This window comes from Tachyglossus aculeatus, chromosome Y3, assembly GCF_015852505.1.
Source record: "Tachyglossus aculeatus isolate mTacAcu1 chromosome Y3, mTacAcu1.pri, whole genome shotgun sequence".
In the NCBI taxonomy this organism is placed as follows: domain Eukaryota; kingdom Metazoa; phylum Chordata; class Mammalia; order Monotremata; family Tachyglossidae; genus Tachyglossus; species Tachyglossus aculeatus.
The window spans coordinates 1,815,219-1,833,266 of record NC_052095.1 but is presented as its reverse complement, the minus strand read 5'-3'; the positions used below and the strand labels follow the sequence as shown (position 1 = coordinate 1,833,266).

Genomic DNA, 18,048 nt, shown 5'->3' with positions numbered 1-18,048 from the left:
CTCCGCTGCCATTCTTCAGCGCTGACTCTGCCGCCATTTTCCCCGGCGATGACTCTGCCGCCATTTTCCCCGGCCCTGACTCTGTTGCCGTTTTCCCCTGCCCTGACTCTGCCGCCATCTTCCCCGGCCCTGACTCTGCTGCCATTTTCCTCCACCCTGACTCCGCCCCATTTTATCCAGCCTGGACTCTGCCGCCATCTTCCCCGGCCCTGACTCTGCCGACATTTTCTCCGTCCCCGACTCTGCTGCCATTCCTCAGCCCTGACTCTGCCGCCATTTTCCCCGGCCCTGACTCTGTTGCCATTTTCCCGGGCCCTGACTCTGTTGCCATTTTCCCCTGCCCTGACTCTGCCGCCATCTTCTCCCGCCCTGACTCTGCTGCCATTTTACCGAGCCCTGACTCTGTTGCCATTTTCCCGGGCCCTGACTCTGTTGCCATCTTCCCGGGTCCTGACTCTGTTGCCATTTTCCCCAGCCCTGACTCTGACGCCATCTTCCCCGGCCCTGACTCTGTTGCCATTTTCCCGGGCCCTGACTCTGCCGCCATCTTCCCCGGCCCTGACTCTGCCGCCATCTTCCCCGGCCCTGACTCTGCCGCCGTTTTCCTCCACCCTGACTCTGCTGCCGTTTTACCCAGCCCTGACCCTGTTGCCATTTTCCCGGGCCCTGACTCTGTTGCCATTTTCCCGGGCCCGGACTCTGTTGCCATTTTCCCCGGCCCTGACTCTGTTGCCATTTTCCCCGGCCCTGACTCTGCCGCCCTCTTCCCCGGCCCTGACTCTGCTGCCGCTCCTCAGCCCTGACTCTGCTGACATTTTCCTTGACCCTGCCTTTGATGCCATCTTCCCCGGCCCTGACCCTGTCGCCATTTTCCCGGGCCCTGACCCTGTCGCCATTTTCCCGGGCCCTGACCCTGTTGCCATTTTCCCGGGCCCTGACCCTGTTGCCATTTTCCCGGGCCCTGACTCTGTTGCCATTTTCCCGGGCCCGGACTCTGTTGCCATTTTCCCCGGCCCTGACTCTGTTGCCATTTTCCCCGGCCCTGACTCTGCCGCCCTCTTCCCCGGCCCTGACTCTGCTGCCGTTCCTCAGCCCTGACTCTGCTGACATTTTCCTTGACCCTGCCTTTGATGCCATCTTCCCCGGCCCTGACCCTGTCGCCATTTTCCCGGGCCCTGACTCTGTTGCCATTTTCCCCGGCCCTGACTCCGCCGCCCTCTGCCCCGGCCCTGACTCTGCTGCCGTTCCTCAGCCCTGACTCGGCAGACATTTTCCTCGACCCTGACTTTGATGCCGTCTTCCCCGGCCCTGATTCTGCCGCCGTTTTGCCGGGACCTGACCTTGCCGCCGTTTTCCCCGGCCCTGACTCCGCCTGCGCACCCCCCGCTGTATCTGTCTCCCCTCAGCTTTTGGGGGCCGCCTGAAGACCCCCCTGCAGGTGGTCCCGGTGGCCACCCACGCCGACCTCGTGAGCCTGCCCCGCCCCGCGGGGGCCGAGTTCAGCTACGACAAGGACGCGTCTCTACTGAGGGAGATCCGAAACCGGTAGGTGGCACCTGGAGCCGATCGCCCCTTGACGATGGTGTGGGGCAGGCGCTCGCACCGGGCGCCGAACCCTGCGCCGAGCACCGTGAGAGACCCTGTTGTTGGGTAGGGACCGGCTCTATGTTGCCGATTCGTACTTCCCAAGCGCTTAGTGCAGTGCTCCGCGCACAGTGAGAGCTCAGTAAATACGGCTGAGTGAATGAACGACCCCTGGGGGATCAGACCGGACACCCAGGGGGCTCAGGGGCTGACAGGGAGGGAGAGCAGGGAATCTGAGCCTCAGGGAATCCATTTTACAGAGGAGGAAACTGAGGCCCCAGGTTTGCCCCAGGTCACGGGGCAGGTCAGCGTCAGAGCCAGGACTAGAAGCTGAGTGTCCTGACTGCCCTCCCTGTGCTAGTAATAATAATCGTGATGATGATGATGGTATTTGTTAAGCGCTTACTATGTGCAAAGCACCGTTCTAGGCGCTGGGGAGGTTACAAGGGGATCAGGTTTTCCCACGGGGGGCTCACGGTTGTAATCCCCATTTTACAGGTGATGGAACTGAGGCACAGAGAAGTTAAGTGACTTGCCCAAAGTCACACAGCTGACAATTGGGGGAACCGGGATTTGAACCCGTGACCTTTCACTCATTCACTCAATCAATCGTATTTATTGAGCTCGGTAAGCGCTCAATAAATACGATTGAATGAATGAATGAATTGAGCGCTTACCGTGTGCAGAGCACTGTACTAAGCGCTTGGGAAGTACAAGCTGGCAGCATGTAGAGACGGTCCCTACCCAACAGTGGGTTCACAGTCTGGAAGGGGGACCTCTGTGACTCCAAAGCCCGGCTCTTTCCACTGAGCCACGCTGCTTCTAAAGATGATGATGATGATGATGATGATGATGATGATGATGATGATGATGATGATGATGATGATGAAAAAACTTTGTTAAGCACTCTGTGCCAAGCACTGTTCAAAACACTGGGATAGATACGAGTTAATCATGTGGGGCGTCCCTGTCCCACACGGGGCTCACAGTCTAAATCAAGGGAGAGCAGGGATTGAATCCCCATTTTACTGATGAGGAAACCAGAGCACCGAGAGCTAAGCGACTTGTTCAGAGTCCCACAGCGGGCAATCGGTAACTGGCCAAGCCAGGATCAGAACCCGGGTCCTTCCGACTCCCAGGACTGGGCTCTTCCCACTAAGCCGCGGGTTTTCACCCAGCAGACAAGCGGCGGAGCCGGGGTGAGAACCTAGGTGCTCTGATTCCCAGGCCTGGGCTCTTTCCACTAGGCCGCTGGGCCTCTGCCGTGGCAAGAGGGGAGGCGGAGAGTGGTCCCCACCCCCGTATCCAGCGGCTCTCTGAATCACACCCAGCCCGCTCCTCCTCTGAGACACCCAGGGTTTGCCGTCAGCTGGCCGCCCCTTGACCTATAACCCGGGAGCTGGCCCGGAGCGGGATGGTGCCCCCCCCCCAAAAAAACGTGCGGCGGTCCTCCCCGCTCCCCGCCAGGTTTGGGAATGACCTGCAGATCTCGGAGAAGCTGTTCGTGTTGGATACCGGCGCCTCGGGCTCCAGGGACATGAAGGCCTCCCGCAGCCACCTGCAGGAAATCCGCAGCCGGATCATCGCGGTGCGTCGGGGCCGGGGGCCGGGGGGCAGGGCGTGGAGGGGGGGACCGACCTCGGGGGTGGGGGTGACCAGCCCCCCCGGGACTCGGTCCGTCCATCGGTCTTATTTATCGAGCCCTGGCCTTGTGCAGAGGACTGGACTAAACGCTTGGGAGAGGGAAATGAAACAGAGTTGGCAGAAGCGTTCCTTGCCCCCAGCGGACGTACCGGTCAAGAGATAGTATTTGTTAAACGCTGACTCTGTGCAGAGCGCTGTTAAGCGCTTGGGAGAGGGCAATCCAACAGAATTGGGAGACGCGTTCCCCGCCCGCAGCAAGCTGACCATCTTCAGGGGGAGACAGACTTTAATTTAAAGATATAATAATTCAATTCAGAGTCCCGAGTCTCGGTCTCCAGAATCAGTCCATCAGTCAGTCAGAGATATCAATCGAGCGCTTACCGTTTTCAAGGAGAGTACGACAGCGCAATAAACGGACACGCTCCCTGCCCACGACGAGATCGAGACAGGAGGGATGGCGACGCCGTCTACAGTGTTGGGAAAGTCACGGGGAGGATGGGGTTTGGGTGGGCAGATGAGCTCCCTTTTGGATGTGTTAAGTTTGAGGTGACCGGCGGACATCCAAGTAGAGATCCCTTGAAGGCGGGAGGAGATGCGAGGCTGCAGAGAGGGAGAGCGGTCGGGGCTGGAGATGGAGATTTGGGAATCATCCGCATAGAGGTGGTCATTGAGGCCAAGGGAGCGAATGAGTTCTCTAATAATAATAATAGCGATGGCATTTATTAAGCACTTACTAGGTGCAAAGCACTGTTGGGGAGGTTACAAGGTGATCAGGTGGTCCCACGGGGGGCTCCCAGTCTTCATCCCCATTTGACGGATGAGGTCACTGAGGCCCGGAGAAGTGAAGTGACTTGTTAAGTCACACAGCTGGCAATTGGCGGAGCCGGGATTTGAACCCACGACCGCTGACTCCGAAGCCCGGGCTCATTCCGCTGAGCCACGCTGCTTCCCTGCTTCCCGCTTCTCTAAGGGAGGGGGTGGAGATGGAGAATAGAAGGGGACCCAGAACTGAACCTTGAGGGACCCCCAAAATTAGGGGGTGGGAGGCGGAGGAGGAGCCCGCAAAGAGACTGAGAGTGAGCGGCCAGAGAGATGGGAAGAGAACCGAGAGAGGACAACGTCCGTGAGTGAGGCCGAGGCGGAAAACATTTCCGGGAGAAGGGGGCAGCCCACGGTGGCGGAGGCGGCCCAGAGGTCGGGGAGGGTGAGGAGGGAGGAGAGGGCGTCGGATCCGGTGAGAAGGAGATCGTCGGTGACCTCCGAGAGGGCCGTTTCTGTGGAGCGAAGGGGGTCGAGGAGAGAGTTGGAGGAGAGGAATCGGAGGTAGCGGGCGTAGGCGACTCGCTCGGGGAGTTCCCGGGGGGAAAGGTGGGAGGGAGATGGAGCGGCAACTGGAGGAAGCCGTGGGGCGAAAGGAGGGTTTTTTTTAGGACGGGGAGACGTGGGCGTCTTCGAAAGGATCGGGGAAGAAGCCAACGGAGAGCAAACGGTTGAAGCCGGTGTTTCAGTAAAGTGCGAAAGAATCAATCAATCAATCGTATTTATTGAGCAGAGCACTGTACTAAGCGCTTGGGAAGTCCAAGTTGGCAAGAACTAGAGACGGTCCCTACCCAACAGCGGGCTCACAGTCTAGAAGGGGGAGACAGAGAACAAAACAAAACATACTAACAAAATAAAATAAATAGGATATGTACAAGAACAATAAATAGAGTATTAAATACGTACAAACATATGTATGCGTATATACAGGTGCCGCGGGGAAGGGTAGGAGGTAAGGCGGGGGTGGGGTGGAGAGGGGGAGGAGGGGCAGAATGGGATCGGATGCGCAGGCGGAGGGGGTGGATTTTGAGAGAAGGCAGGAGATCTCCTGAGGAGAGCCTGCTGGGAAAGATGGGAGAGTTGAAGGAGGGACGGGAAGGGTGGCGGTGGGGCTGGTGGACAGGGAAGATTTTAGGGAGATCACACCTGATGGTAGATGGCCCGATCATCTGGGGCAAGGGATAACGATAATAATAATAATAAAAATAAAAATAATGGCATTTATTAAGCGCTTACTACGTGCAAAGCCCTGTTCTAAGCGCTGGGGAGGTTACAAGGTGATCAGGTTGTCCCTCGGGGGGCTCACAGTCTTCATCCCCATTTTCCGGAGCAGGTAACCGAGGCCCAGAGAAGTGAAGTGACTTGCCCAAAGTCACCCAGCTGACAGTTGGCGGAGGCGGGATTTCAACCCGTGACCTCTGGCTCCAAAGCCCGGACCCTTTCCACTGAGCCGCGATGGGAGAGGCGGGGCGACAGGGATTTTGAGGGGGGAGTCACATGTCTGGAACGGATGGCGAAGGCGATGGGCGTGAGTGCCGATGAGGATTAGGAAATTATTTTCCCGAGCAGAGGAGAGTTACAGGCCTTCCCAGACCGTGCCCCCTTTTTCCTCTCCTCCTCCCCATCCCTCCCGCCCTGCCTCCTTCCCCTCCCCACAGCACCTGTATATACGTTTGTACAGCTTTATAACTCTATCCATTTTACTTATACATATTTACTATTCTATTGATTTTGTTAATGATGTACGTTTAGCTTTACTTCTTTTTGTTCTGACGACTTGACACCCGTCCGCGTGTTTGGTTTTGTTGTCCGTCTCCCCCTTCTAGACCGTGAGCCCGTCGTCGGGTAGGGACCGTCTCTATCTGTTGCCGACTTGGACTTCCCAAGCGCTTAGTCCAGTGCTCTGCACACAGTAGGCGCTCAATAAATACGATCGAACAAATGAGTAAAGCGCATGAGGATCAACTTGTTCTCTGTCTCCCCCTTCTAGACTGTGAGCCCACTGTCGGGTAGGGACCGTCTCTATGTGTTGCCGACTTGGACTTCCCAAGCGCTTAGTCCAGTGCTCTGCACACAGTGGGCGCTCAATAAATACGATCGAATGAGTGAATGAATGAATAAAGCACATGAGGACCAACTTGTTCTCTGTCTCCCCCTTCTAGACTGTGAGCCCACTGTCGGGTAGGGACCGTCTCTAGATGTTGCCGACTTGGACTTCCCAAGGGCTCAGTCCAGTGCTCTGCACACTGTAAGCGCTCAATAAATACGATTGATTGAATGAATGAATGAACTCGAAGTAATAATGATAATAAGGATGGTATTTGTTAAGCGCTTACTATGTGCAAAGCACTGTTCTAAGCGCTGGGGTAGATACAGGGTTATCAGGTTGTCCCACGTGGGGCTCACAGTCTTATTCCCCATTTTCCAGATGAGGTAACTGAGGCCCAGAGAAGTTGAGTGACTTGCCCAAAGTCACCCAGCTGACAGTTGGCAGAGCCGGCATTCGAACCCTTGACCTCTGACTCCAAAGCCCGGGCTCTTTCCACTGGGCCACGCTGCTTCTCGAAGTGGCCAAAGACGGCCCGGTCTCCGGATCTCCCCCGGCGGCGCTCCGCGGCTCGGGCGGGAGGGCGAAGGAGGCGGGTGGCGCGGGCGATCCCGGGCCGGGGGTTGTGGGTTCGGTGGGGGGTGGGGGGGGTGCCGTCGAGGGCGTCAGAGAGGCGGGGACCCCCCCACCCCCAGCTGACCCGGGGTCGCCCCCGCCCCCAGGGCCGGCCCCCCATGACGCCGCTCGGCGAGAAGATCCTCTCCAGCCTCCCGTCGTTGTGGAAGCAGAGGGGCCCCAACCAGCTGGTGCCCATGGAGCAGTTCGTCCGCGACGTCCAGGACCAGTTCAACCCGCTGGCCGGCGAGGCGGCCGTCAGGGCCGTCGTGCAGCAGCTGCACAGCATCGGAGAGGTGGGTATCCCCGCCGGCCGCGTCCCCCAGGCGTCCCCCCCCGCGTCGTCCGTCCGGCTGAGCCGTCGTCGTCCCCGCCCCCCAGGTGCACGTCCTCCGCAGCGGGCCGGCCCGGGACCTGCTGGTGCTGGACCCCCGCTGGCTGTGCTCCTACGCCCTGGGCGGGCTGCTGTCGGCCGAGAGCCCGCTGGCCCTGCCTCAGTACCGCGGCCGCTACAGCCTGGAGGACGTCCAGCGCCTGCTGCCCGACAGCGACGCCGACCAGCTGCTGCGGGTCTTGGACGCCATGGACGTCTGCGCCCGCGACCCCGCCTCGGCCGGCGCCATGGTGGACATCCCGGCCCTCATCAAGGCCGACGGACCCGGCTGCCGCTGGACCGACGACGAGGAGGAGGAGGGGGGGGGAGGAGGACGGGACGGACGGGGACGAGGAGGACGGGGAGGGCCGAAGCCGGGGGCTCGTCTGCGGCGGCGTGCGGGTGGTTCCCGTGGAGCACCTGACGCCCTTTCCCTGCGGCCTGTTCCACAAGGTCCAGGTGGGCCTCTGCCGCTGGGCCCGGCGCCAGGGCGGCCGGGCGGACGTGCGCCTGTGGCCCGACGGGGCCCGCCTGGCCCGGGCCGGGTCCGAGCTGCTGGTGCTCCTGGTCCACCGGGGCCAGGGCCTGGAGGTGCGGGCCCGCGGGCCCCGGGCCGGGCGGGCCCGCTGCTGGCACCTTCTGGACGCGGCCCGCGGGGCCGTCGACGGGGCCCTGGCGGCGGCGCTGCCCGGCCTGCTCACGGTGCGCCACTACCTGAGCCCCCGGCAGCTGCGGCGGTGGCGCGGGCCCGTCATGGCCTACCAGCCGCGGGACTTCGCCCGGGCCCGGGCCCTGCGCGAGACGGCCCTCACCAACCCCGTGGCCGGCTACCGCGAGAGCTTCTGCAGCGTCACCTGCTTCGGCTGCCCCGACCTCTTCGCCCGCGGCCGCCTGGGCCTGGACGTGCCCGCCCGCGAGCTGGGCCCGCTCACCCGGCACCGGCTCTGCCGCCTTCTGGACCCCCCCGATCCGCTGGGCAAGGACTGGTGCCTGCTGGCCATCAACCTGGGCCCGCCGGACCTGGTGGCCGAGGTCGGCGGCGGCGGCGGCGGCGACCCCCCGGGCCCCGGCCCCCCGCCCAGCCCCGTCCACACGCTGCTGGTCCGCTGGGGCCGCGACCCGGCCAGCACCGTGGGGCTCCTGGTGGCCAAGCTGCGCGAGCTGGGCCGCCGCGACGCCGCCGACTTCCTGCTGCGGGCCGCCGCCGCCTTCCGCCCCGGCCGCGGGCCCGACGGCCCCGACGCCGCCGATGGCCCGGACGGGAGCGACGCCCCCGCCTCCTCCCACGCCTCCGTCGCCTCCGTCGTGTCCCGGTGAGGGACGGCCCGCCGGCGGGACCTGGGGCCGGGGGGGGGGGGGACCGGCGGTCTCTCCCCGGGCCTCTCCGGCCCGTGGGAGGGACGGGGAGGGAGGAGAGGAGAGGGCCGGGGCGCCCGCGGGATTCTGGCGGATCTCTTCCACACGGCCCCACACAGAGAACTCACAGACGGCCTCTCCCCCAGCCTCCTCCTGCCGCCCGTCAGTCTCCCTCTTCCTCCGTCACTTCTCGCCTCTCTGTCCCCTCGCCACCTCCACCCCGCGTGCCCAGCCCTCCTCCCTTTCCTGCCCCCCCGATCGCCTGTCCGGTGCGGTGCCCGCCACCCTAGCCGGGCCCGGGGAACCTCTCGGTCTCGGACCGAGGACGGGCTCCGGGCTCCGGAACCCCGGGCCCCCCGAGAGGCCGGCGAGCCCCGTGCGGCATCGACTCCATCCCATCCGATCGCGTCCGCGGCCCAGAGCCGGTTTCACGGGCCGCTGGTGGCCTCGGGTAGGGGCTCACGATTCCTCAGAGGTGCCCCTGTCCTGGGCTTCCCCTCCCTCCCTTCCCACCCCCCTCAAAACTGTTGTGTTCTGTTAGCCCCCCCATCTCAGGTTGGGTCAGTCGGGGCGGGGAGAGGGGGGCGGTCAGCCTCCGGGACCGGCGTTCCGGCTCCCCCCTCCCCATCACCCGTGCGCTCAGCGGAGGGTTTTTGCCGTTTGGATCCCGGTCTCTTCATTTCCTGTACTTGAAGTTTCAAATTGAAAGAAATAAAACGGAAAGGCCGAAGAAGAGGGGGCAGGTGTCCTTGCAGAGAGCTTAACCTTCTGGCCGGGCTCCCGGGGGCTTCTGGGAGACTCGTCCCCGACACGCGGTCGACGGGCAGAGACGTGGCGTTTGTGAGGGTGTATTTGGGGGTGGTGTGGAGGAGCGTTCTCTGACGCTTGTCTTCACCTGTAGAATGTAGGACGATGTTAAGATTCGTTTTTATTTATGATAGGCGGCGGGAGGACTGGGATTCCTTTGGTCTTTAAAAGACGCCCCCCGTTGCGATCGTGACCTCCAACCCCGCGATCCCGGGCCGCGACCGTGACCTCCAATCCTGAGATCTCACCCCACGGGCCCTGATTGTGACCTCTGTCCCTGGGATCCCACCCTGCGATCGTGACCTCTGACCCCAGGGTCTCATCCCGTGGGCCACAGTCGTGACCTCTAACCCCCGGAGCCCGTCCCGAGGGCCACGGTTGCGACCTCTGACCGCAAGATCCCTCCCTGTGGGCTACGGTCCTTACAGAGTAATACCTTTGAATTTGTCAAGCCTTTTTATGTATCCAGTAGGTCTTCACGCTATTCATCTTGTTGTAATAATTGCGGTAGTTATTAAGCACTTGCCCTGTATAACAATGATGATAGCACTTATTAAGTGCTTACTATGTGCAAAGCACTGTTCTAAGCGCTGGGGAGGTGGCAAGGTGATCAGGTTGTCCGACGGGGCGGGGGGGAGGGGGGGCTCACGGTCTTCATCCCCATTTTACAGATGAGGGGACTGAGGCCCAGAGAAGTGAAGTGACTTGCCCAGAGTCACCCAGCTGACAAGTGGCGGAGCCGGGATTTGAACCCATGACCTCTGACTCCAAAGCCCAGGCTCTTTCCACTGAGCCAAGCTGCTTTACCGTCCTAAGGTCCTAAGCGCTGGGAGGGGGACAGAAGCTCATCAGGTCCCACGTGGGGCTCGCAGTCCAAGTAGGAAGGAGAACGGGCATTTAATCCCCATTTTGCCGATGAGGGAACTGAGGCCCAGAGAAGTGAAGTGATTTGCCCAAGGTCACCCGGCAGGCAAGTGGCAGGGCTGGGATTCGAACCCACGGCCTTCTGACTCGCGGGGCCGGGCTCCGTCCGACCCCGTCTGTCTGCTACACCACGCGGCCTCTCCTGCTCAGAAGTCCCGCCCTTTCTCACTGGAAACCCTTGGTCCAGGTAGTCCAGTGCTCCGCACACGGTAAGCGCTCGATAAATACGACTGATTGAATGAATGAATGAATGCATGAAGTAGGAGCATTCATTCATTCAATCGTATTTGTCGAGCACGTACCATGTGCAGAGCACTGTACTAAGCGCTTGGGAAGTCCAAGTTGGCAACGTGTAGAGACGGTCCCTACCCAACAGTGGGCTCACGGTCTAGAAGGGGGAGACAGACAGCAAAGCAAGACATATTAACAAAATAAATAGAATAGTAAATATTCATTCATTCATTCATTCAATCGTATTTACTGAGCGCTTACTGCGTGCTGTACTAAGCGCTTGGGAAGTCCAAGTTGGCAACGTTGAGAGACGGTCCCTACCCAACAGCGGGCTCACAGTCTAGAAGGGGGAGACAGACAACAAAACAAAACATATTAACAAAATAAATGGAATAGTAAATATTCATTCATTCATTCATTCATTCAATCGTATTTATTGAGCGCTTACTGTGTGCTATACTAAGCGCTTGGGAAGTCCAAGTTGGCAACATCTAGAGACGGTCCCTACCCAACAGCGGGCTCACAGTCTAGAAGCGGGAGACAGACAGCAAAACAAAACCTATTCACAAAATAAATAGACTAGTAAATATTCATTCATTCATTCAATCAATCGTATTTATTGAGCGCTTACTGTGTGCTGTACTAAGCGCTTGGAAAGTCCAAGGTGGCAGCGTCGAGAGACGGTCCCTACCCAACAGCGGGCTCACAGTCTAGAAGGGGGAGACAGACAGCAAAACTAAACATATTAACAAAATAAATAGAATAGTAAATACTCATTCATTCACTCATTCAATCGTATTTATTGAGCGCTTACTGTGTGCTGTGCTAAGCGCTTGGAAAGTCCAAGTTGGCAACGTCTAGAGACGGCCCCTACCCAACAGCGGGCTCACAGTCTAGAAGGGGGAGACAGACAGCAAAACAACACCTATTTAACAAAGTAGAATAGTAAATATGTACAAGTAAAATAAATACAGTAGTAAATCTGTACAAACATACACACAGCATGCTCTGTTAAGGCTCCCACGGCATTCTGAGACTTGTACCACAGATATCCCGGAATGCCGAGGGTCTCTAATAACTCTAATTACCTGGGCTTTCTATTTTTCCAAAACGCTCTCACCTTCCTTAGCTCATCTAACCCTCACAACAGCCCTGTGATGAGGCGGTGAGGCAGGGAGTCAGCTGGGGCCCAGAGAGGTCAAGACACCGCTGTTGGGTAGGGACCGTCTCTATATGTTGCCAACTTGGACTTCCCAAGCGCTTAGTACAGTGCTCCGCAAACAGTAAGCGCTCAATAAATACGATTGAATGAATAAAGTGGCGTGCTGGAGGCCACACAGCGGCGGAGCTGGGGCCAGAGCGGGAGCATTGCCCGTTCTCAATCCGGGGCCACATAATAAATAATAATAATAATAATAATAATAATAATAATAATAATGGCATTTATTAAGCGCTTACTATGTGCAAAGCACTGTTCTAAGTGCTGGGGAGATTACCAGGTGATCCGGTTGTCCCATGGGGGGCTCACAGTCTTAATCCCCATTTTCCAGATGAGGGAACTGAGGCCCAGAGAAGCGAAGTGACTTGCCCCAAGTCACTTAGCTGACAATTAGCGGAGCTGGGATTTGAACCCATGACCTCTGACTCCAAAGCCCGGGCTCTTTCCACTGAGCCACACTGCTTCCTCTGTCAACGCTTACTGCGGCTCAACATGCAGGGAGGGCCCCTCGGTCAGCCGAAAATCTCAGTTGTCGATTTTGATCCCTCCGTTTGTAAAAGACGATTTGCCTTGTCTTACGTTGTCGCGCCATCTCCAACTCATAGTGACCCCACAGCCCACTGTTGGGTAGGGACCATCTCTACATGTTGCCAACTTTTACTTCCCAAGCTCTGCACACAGTAAGCGCTCAATAAATACGATTGATTGATTGATCTCCACCGGAACGGCCCGCCTCCGGCTGCGATTGTTCTGGTGGTGTCTCCGTGGGGTTTTCTTGGTACAAATCCAGAAGCGTTTTCTGTCACCTTCTTCTGTGCAGTCGACTCGAGTCGCCGCCCTTGATGCTCTCCCGTGCCGCCGCTGCCCACCACAGGTGAGTTTTTTTAAAATGGCATTTATTAAGCGCTTACTATGTGCAAAGCACTGTTCTAAGCCCTGGGGAAGTTACGAGGTGATCAGGTTGTCCCGCATGGGGCTCACAGTCTTTATCTGCATTTTACAGATGAGGGAACTGAGGCCCAGAGAAGTGAAGTGACTTGCCCAAAGTCACACAGCTGATAAGTGGCGGAGCTGGGATTCGAACTCATGACCTCTGATTTCAAAGCCCGGGCTCTTTCCACTGAGCCACACTGCTTCTCTAGCAGATGGCCTTCCACTCGCTAGCCACTGCCTGAGCTGGGAATGGAACGGGGCGGCCTCTGCTTCACTCTCCATCCCGGAACCGAGTCCTGGAAACTCTCCAGGTGCCATCGTGAGAGGGCTTCCTCTAGATTAGCATTATTAGGGGAAGGACATGGGCCAAGTGTCGACAGCAGGATGGGCGAGAACGAGGCCCGGTGAGGAGGTTAGCGGTGGCAGAGGAGCGGAGGGTGCGGGCTGGGCTGGAGAAGGAGCGAAGGGAGGTGAGGTAGGAGGGGGCGAGGGGATGGACAGCCTTGAAGCCCAGAGTGAGGAGTTTTTGCTAAATTCGAAGGTTGATAGGCAGCCACTGGAGATTTTTGAGGAGGGGAGTGACACGCCCAGAGCGTTTCTGCACAAAGATGATCCAGGCAGCGGCGTGAAGTATAGACTGAAGTGGGGAGAGACAGGAGGATGGGAGATCAGAGAGGAGGCCGATGCAGTAATCCATTTGGGAGAGGATGAGAGATCGAACCAGCAGGGTAGCAGTTTGGTTGGAGAGGAAAGGGCGGATCTCGGCAATGTTGTGGAGGTGAGACCGGCAGGTTTGGGTGACTGATCGGATGTGTGGGGTGAACGGGAGAGCGGAGTTGAGGATGACACCAAGGTTGCGGGCTTGTGAGACGGGAAGGTTGGTAGTGCCATCCACAGTGACGGGAAAGTCGGGGAGAGGACAGGGTTTGAGAGGGAAGATAAGGAGCTCAGTCTTGGACATGTTGAGTTTTAGATGGCGGGCAGACATCCAGGTGAAGATGTCCTGAAGGCAGGAGGAGATATAAGGCTGGAGGGAGGGAGAGAGAGCAGGGGTGGAGATGTAGATCTGGGTGTCATCAGCGTAGAGATGATAGTTGAAGCCGTGGGAGCGAATGAGGTCACCAAGGGAGTGAGTGTAGTTGGAGAACGGAAGGGGACCGAGAACTGACCCTTGAGGAACCCCTACAGTAAGGGGATGGGACGGGGGAGGAGGAGCCCGTGAAGGAGACTGAGAATGAACGGCCGGAGAGATGAAAGGAGAACCAGGAGAGGATAGAGTCTGTGAAGCCAAGGTTGGATAGCGTGTTGAGGAGAAGGGGGCCACCCACACTGTCGAAGGCAGCTGAGCGGTCGAGGAGAAGCAGCGTGGTATAGTGGAAAGAGGCTGGACTTGGGAGTCAAAGGTCGTGGGTTCTAATCCCGGCTCCGCCACTTGTCAGCTGTGTGACTTTGGGCAAGTCACATCACTTCTCTCTGCCTCAGTAACCTCATCTGTAAAATGGGGCTCACAGTCTTCATCCCCACTTTACATATGAGATAAGTGAGGCCCACAGAATAATAATAATAATAATGACATTTATTAAGCACTTACTATGTGCAAAGCACTGTTCTAAGCTCTGGGGAGGTTACAAGGTGATCAGGTTGTCCCACGGCGGGCTCCCAGTCTTCATCCCGGCTCTGCCAATTGCCAGCTGTGTGACTTTGGGCAAGTCACTTCACTTCTCTGGGCCTCAGTTCCCTCCTCTGTAAAATGGGGATGAAGACTGTGAGCCCCCGTGGGACAACCTGATTACCTTGTAAACTCCCCAGCGCTTAGAACGGTGCTTCGCACACAGTAAGTGCTTAATAAATGCTATCATTATTATTATCCCCATTTTACAGATGAGATAACTGAGACCCAGAGAAGTGAAGTGACTTGCCCAAAGTCACACAGCTGACAATTGGAATGTAGACTGAGAACCCAGTGGAGCTCATCAGTCCATTAATCAATCGGGTGATCAATGGTCCAGATTTCTGTATGCCCCAAGCGCGTAGTCCAGTGCTTCTAGACTGCGAGCCCGTTGTTGGGTAGGGACCGTCTCTATATGTTGCCGACTTGTACTTCTCAAGCGCTTAGTACAGTGCTCTGCACACAGTAAGCGCTCAATAAATACGATTGAATGAATGAATTAAGTTTTGTTTTGTTGTCTATCTCCCCCCTTCTAGACTGTTGAGGCTGTTGTTGGGTAGGGACCACCTCTCTATGTTGCCGACTTGTACTTCCCAAGCGCTTAGTACAGTGCTCTGCACACAGTAAGCGCTCGATAAATACGATTGAATGAATGAATGAATACTTCTGGAGCACCTCCTCATGGCAGTTCGTCGATCCGCCGGCAGAGGGAGCCGGATGGCTTTGGTTATTTTCTTTTTTAAAGTGGTAATTATTAATAATAATATTAACAATAGCATTTATTAAGCGCTTACTATGTACAAAGCACTGTTCTAAGCGCCGGGGAGGTTACAAGGTGATGAGGTTGTCCCATGGGGGGCTCACAGTCTGAATCCCCATTTTTGCTGATGAGGGAACTGAGGCCCAGAGAAGTGAAGTGACTTGCCCAAAGTCACCCAGATGACAAGTGGAGGAGCCTGGATTTGAACCCATGACCTCGGACTCCAAAGCCCGGGCTCTTTCCACTGAGCCACGCTGCTTCTCTAATTGTTAATCGGTGGTACTTATTGATCGCTTATGATATGGAGAGCACTGAACTAAGCAGTTGATAGGGAACAATCGAATAGACTTAGCAGCCACGTCCCCTTTCCTGTCAGCTGTGTGACTTTGGGCAAGTCACTTCACTTCTCTGTGCCTCAGTTCCCTCATCTGTAAAATGGAGATTAATGATAATGATGACATTTATTAAGCGCTTACTGTGTGCCAAGCACAGTTCTAAGCGCTGCGGGGGGGTGGGGGGTCACAAGGCGATCGGGTTGTCCCACGGGGGCTCCCGGCCTTCCTCCCCATTTTACAGATTAGGGAACTGAGGTCCAGAGAAGTGAAGTGAGTTGCCCAAAGTCATTCAGCTGACAATTGGCGGAGCCGGGATTTGAACCCCTGACCTCTGATTCCAAAGCCTATGTTCTTTCCACTGAGCCACGCTGCTTACTTCATTTGTAAAATGGGGATGAAGACTGTGAGCCCCCCGTGGGACAACCTGATCACCCTGTAACCTCCCCAGTGCTTAGAACAGTGCTTTGCACATAGTCATCATTATTATTATTATTCTCTGTGATTGTGATTAAGATTGTGAGCCCCACTTGGGCCAACCCGATGACCTTGTATCTCCCTCAGTGCTTAGAACAGAGCTTGGCACATAGTAAGTTCTTAACAAATATTAATATTATAATAATGGTTAAGCGCTTTTTATGTGCCAAATACTGTAGTAAGCACCAGAGTAGATACAAGGCAGTCAGGTTAGACACTCTTCTCGTCCCACATGGGGGTCACAGTGTAGTCCCCATTTTACAGACAAGGTACATGAGGCTCAGAAAAGTGAAGTGACTTGTTCAAGGTCGTTCAGCAGACAAGTGGTGGAGCCAGGATTAGAACCCAAGTCTTTCTGACTCTCGGGACCGGGTTCTATTCACAGTGCCATGCTGCTTCCCACACTCTTTCTCCTCCACCTCTCTGTCCTCCCCTTCCTTTCCCACATTTTCCTCCTCATTCCCTTCCTCCTGCTCCTCCTGCTTCTCCTTCCCTTCCTTTTTTCCTCGTTCCCCTCCTCCTCGTTTCTACCTCCTGCTCCTCTTCACCCTCCTTTCTCCTCAATCTCCTTCTCCTCCTCATCCTCCTTCCCGTCCTTTTTCCCCTCCCCCCTTTCTCCTCCCCTCCTCCTCATTCCCTTCTCCTCCCTTCCCTTTTCCTCCTCCTCTCCTCTTTTCCTCCTCTTCCTCCTTTTCCCCTCTTTTCCTCCTGTCCCTTTTTCTCCTCCGCTCCCTTCTCCTCCTCCTTTTTCTCCTCCTCCCTCCCTTTTCCTCCTCCTCCTCCTTTTTCTCTTCTCTGTCCTCCTCCTCCCCTTCCTTTTCCTCCTCCTCCCTTCCCTCTTCCTCCTCTCCCTCCTTTTTCTCCTCCTCCCCTTCCTTCTCCTCCTTTTTCTCCTCCTCCTCCCCTTCCTCCTTCCCCTCCTTCTCCCTCATTTCTTTCTCCCATTCCTCTTCACCCTCCTTTCTCCTTAGTCTCCTTCTCCTCTTCATCCTCCTTCCTCTCCATTTTCTCCTCCCCCCTTTTCTCCTGCCCTCCTCCTCATTCCCTTCTCCTCCCCTCCCTTTTCCTCCTCCTCTCCTCTTTTCCTCCTCTCCCTTCTTTTTTCTCCTCTGCTTCCCTCTCCTCCTCCTTTTTCTCCTCCTCCCTCCCTCCCTTTCCCCTTCCTCCTTTTTCTCTTCTCTGTCCTCCTCCTCCCTTCCTTTTTCCTCCTCTCCCTCCTTTTTCTCCTCCTCCTTTTTCTCCTCCTCCTCCCTCAGTCCCTTTTCCTTCCCTTCCTCCTCCTCTTTCTTCTCCCCCTTCTTATTCCTCTCCTTTTTCTCCTCCCCTTCCTTCTCCTCTCCCCCTTTCCTCCTCCTCCTCCTCCTTCTTCTCCCCCCACGCGCGGTCTCCCCTGAGGAGTCAGCGGCTGACTGGGCCGACTCCCTGTGGCAGGAGGCCATGTCGCACAGACACACACACACACACACACACACACACACACACGTACACATGCACCCCAAGATGGCAGGAAGGCGCCAAGGGGCGGGCCGGCCATGTGGCCTGGAGGAGACCGTTCCCCTTTCCCGGCAGGGATGGGGTGGGGTGAAGGCTCTGGCTCTGGGGCTGGGGCGACTGGGGCCACTGGGGCCACTGGGGCTTCGTCTCTCCTGGAGCAGACCCAGGCCGGGGCCTCTGGCTGACTCAGCGGTCGATGGGAACAGCCGGACATCACGTCCAGTTGATTCAGGCCTCTGCTTTCCGTTCCCACGCACTTCCGGCCCTGCTTCCCCCATCCCACTCCCCAATGAGGCCTTCCCGGCACACCCCGAGACCATCTCCTCCTCCTCCTCCCCCTCCTCCTCCTCCTCATCCTCCTCTCCGCCAGTTCCCTTCCACACCACGGGCTCATTCAGTCCTTCGATCGTAGTCCTTGAGAGGTTACTGTGTGCAGAGCGCTGGGCTAAGTGCTTAGGAGGGTCCAATGCAACAACAAGTTCCCTGCCCACAACGAGCTGACCATCTAGACGGGGAGACAGGCACTGATAGAAATAAATAAATGACAGGTCTGGACGTAAGTGGTGTGGGGCTGGAACCAGGGGATGAATCAAAGGAGCAAGTCAGGGCGACGCACAGGGGAGCGGGAAAAGAGGAAAGGAGGGGCTCAATCTGGGAAGGCCTCTTGGAGGAGATGGGCCTTCATAAGGCTCCGAAGAGGGGGAGAGCCATTGTCCGTCGGGTTTGAGGAGGGAGGATATTCCATCCCAGAGTCAGGATGGGTG

The 18,048-nt window shown here is 57.1% G+C and overlaps 1 protein-coding gene across 1 annotated transcript in view; it reads left to right on the top strand.

Moving 5' to 3' along the window:
- Positions 1-9,171, top strand: part of LOC119946714 (death-associated protein kinase 1-like) — a 79,654-nt gene extending 70,483 nt beyond the window's left edge. Inside the window, exons 15-18 of the mRNA XM_038768128.1 lie at positions 1,407-1,545; positions 3,052-3,172; positions 6,817-7,005; positions 7,091-9,171. Of these exons, the coding sequence (XP_038624056.1) occupies positions 1,407-1,545; positions 3,052-3,172; positions 6,817-7,005; positions 7,091-8,728 (2,087 nt within the window). The 3' untranslated portion in view covers positions 8,729-9,171. The remainder of the gene's footprint in view (positions 1-1,406; positions 1,546-3,051; positions 3,173-6,816; positions 7,006-7,090) is intronic.
- Positions 9,172-18,048: the final 8,877 nt, after the last annotated feature.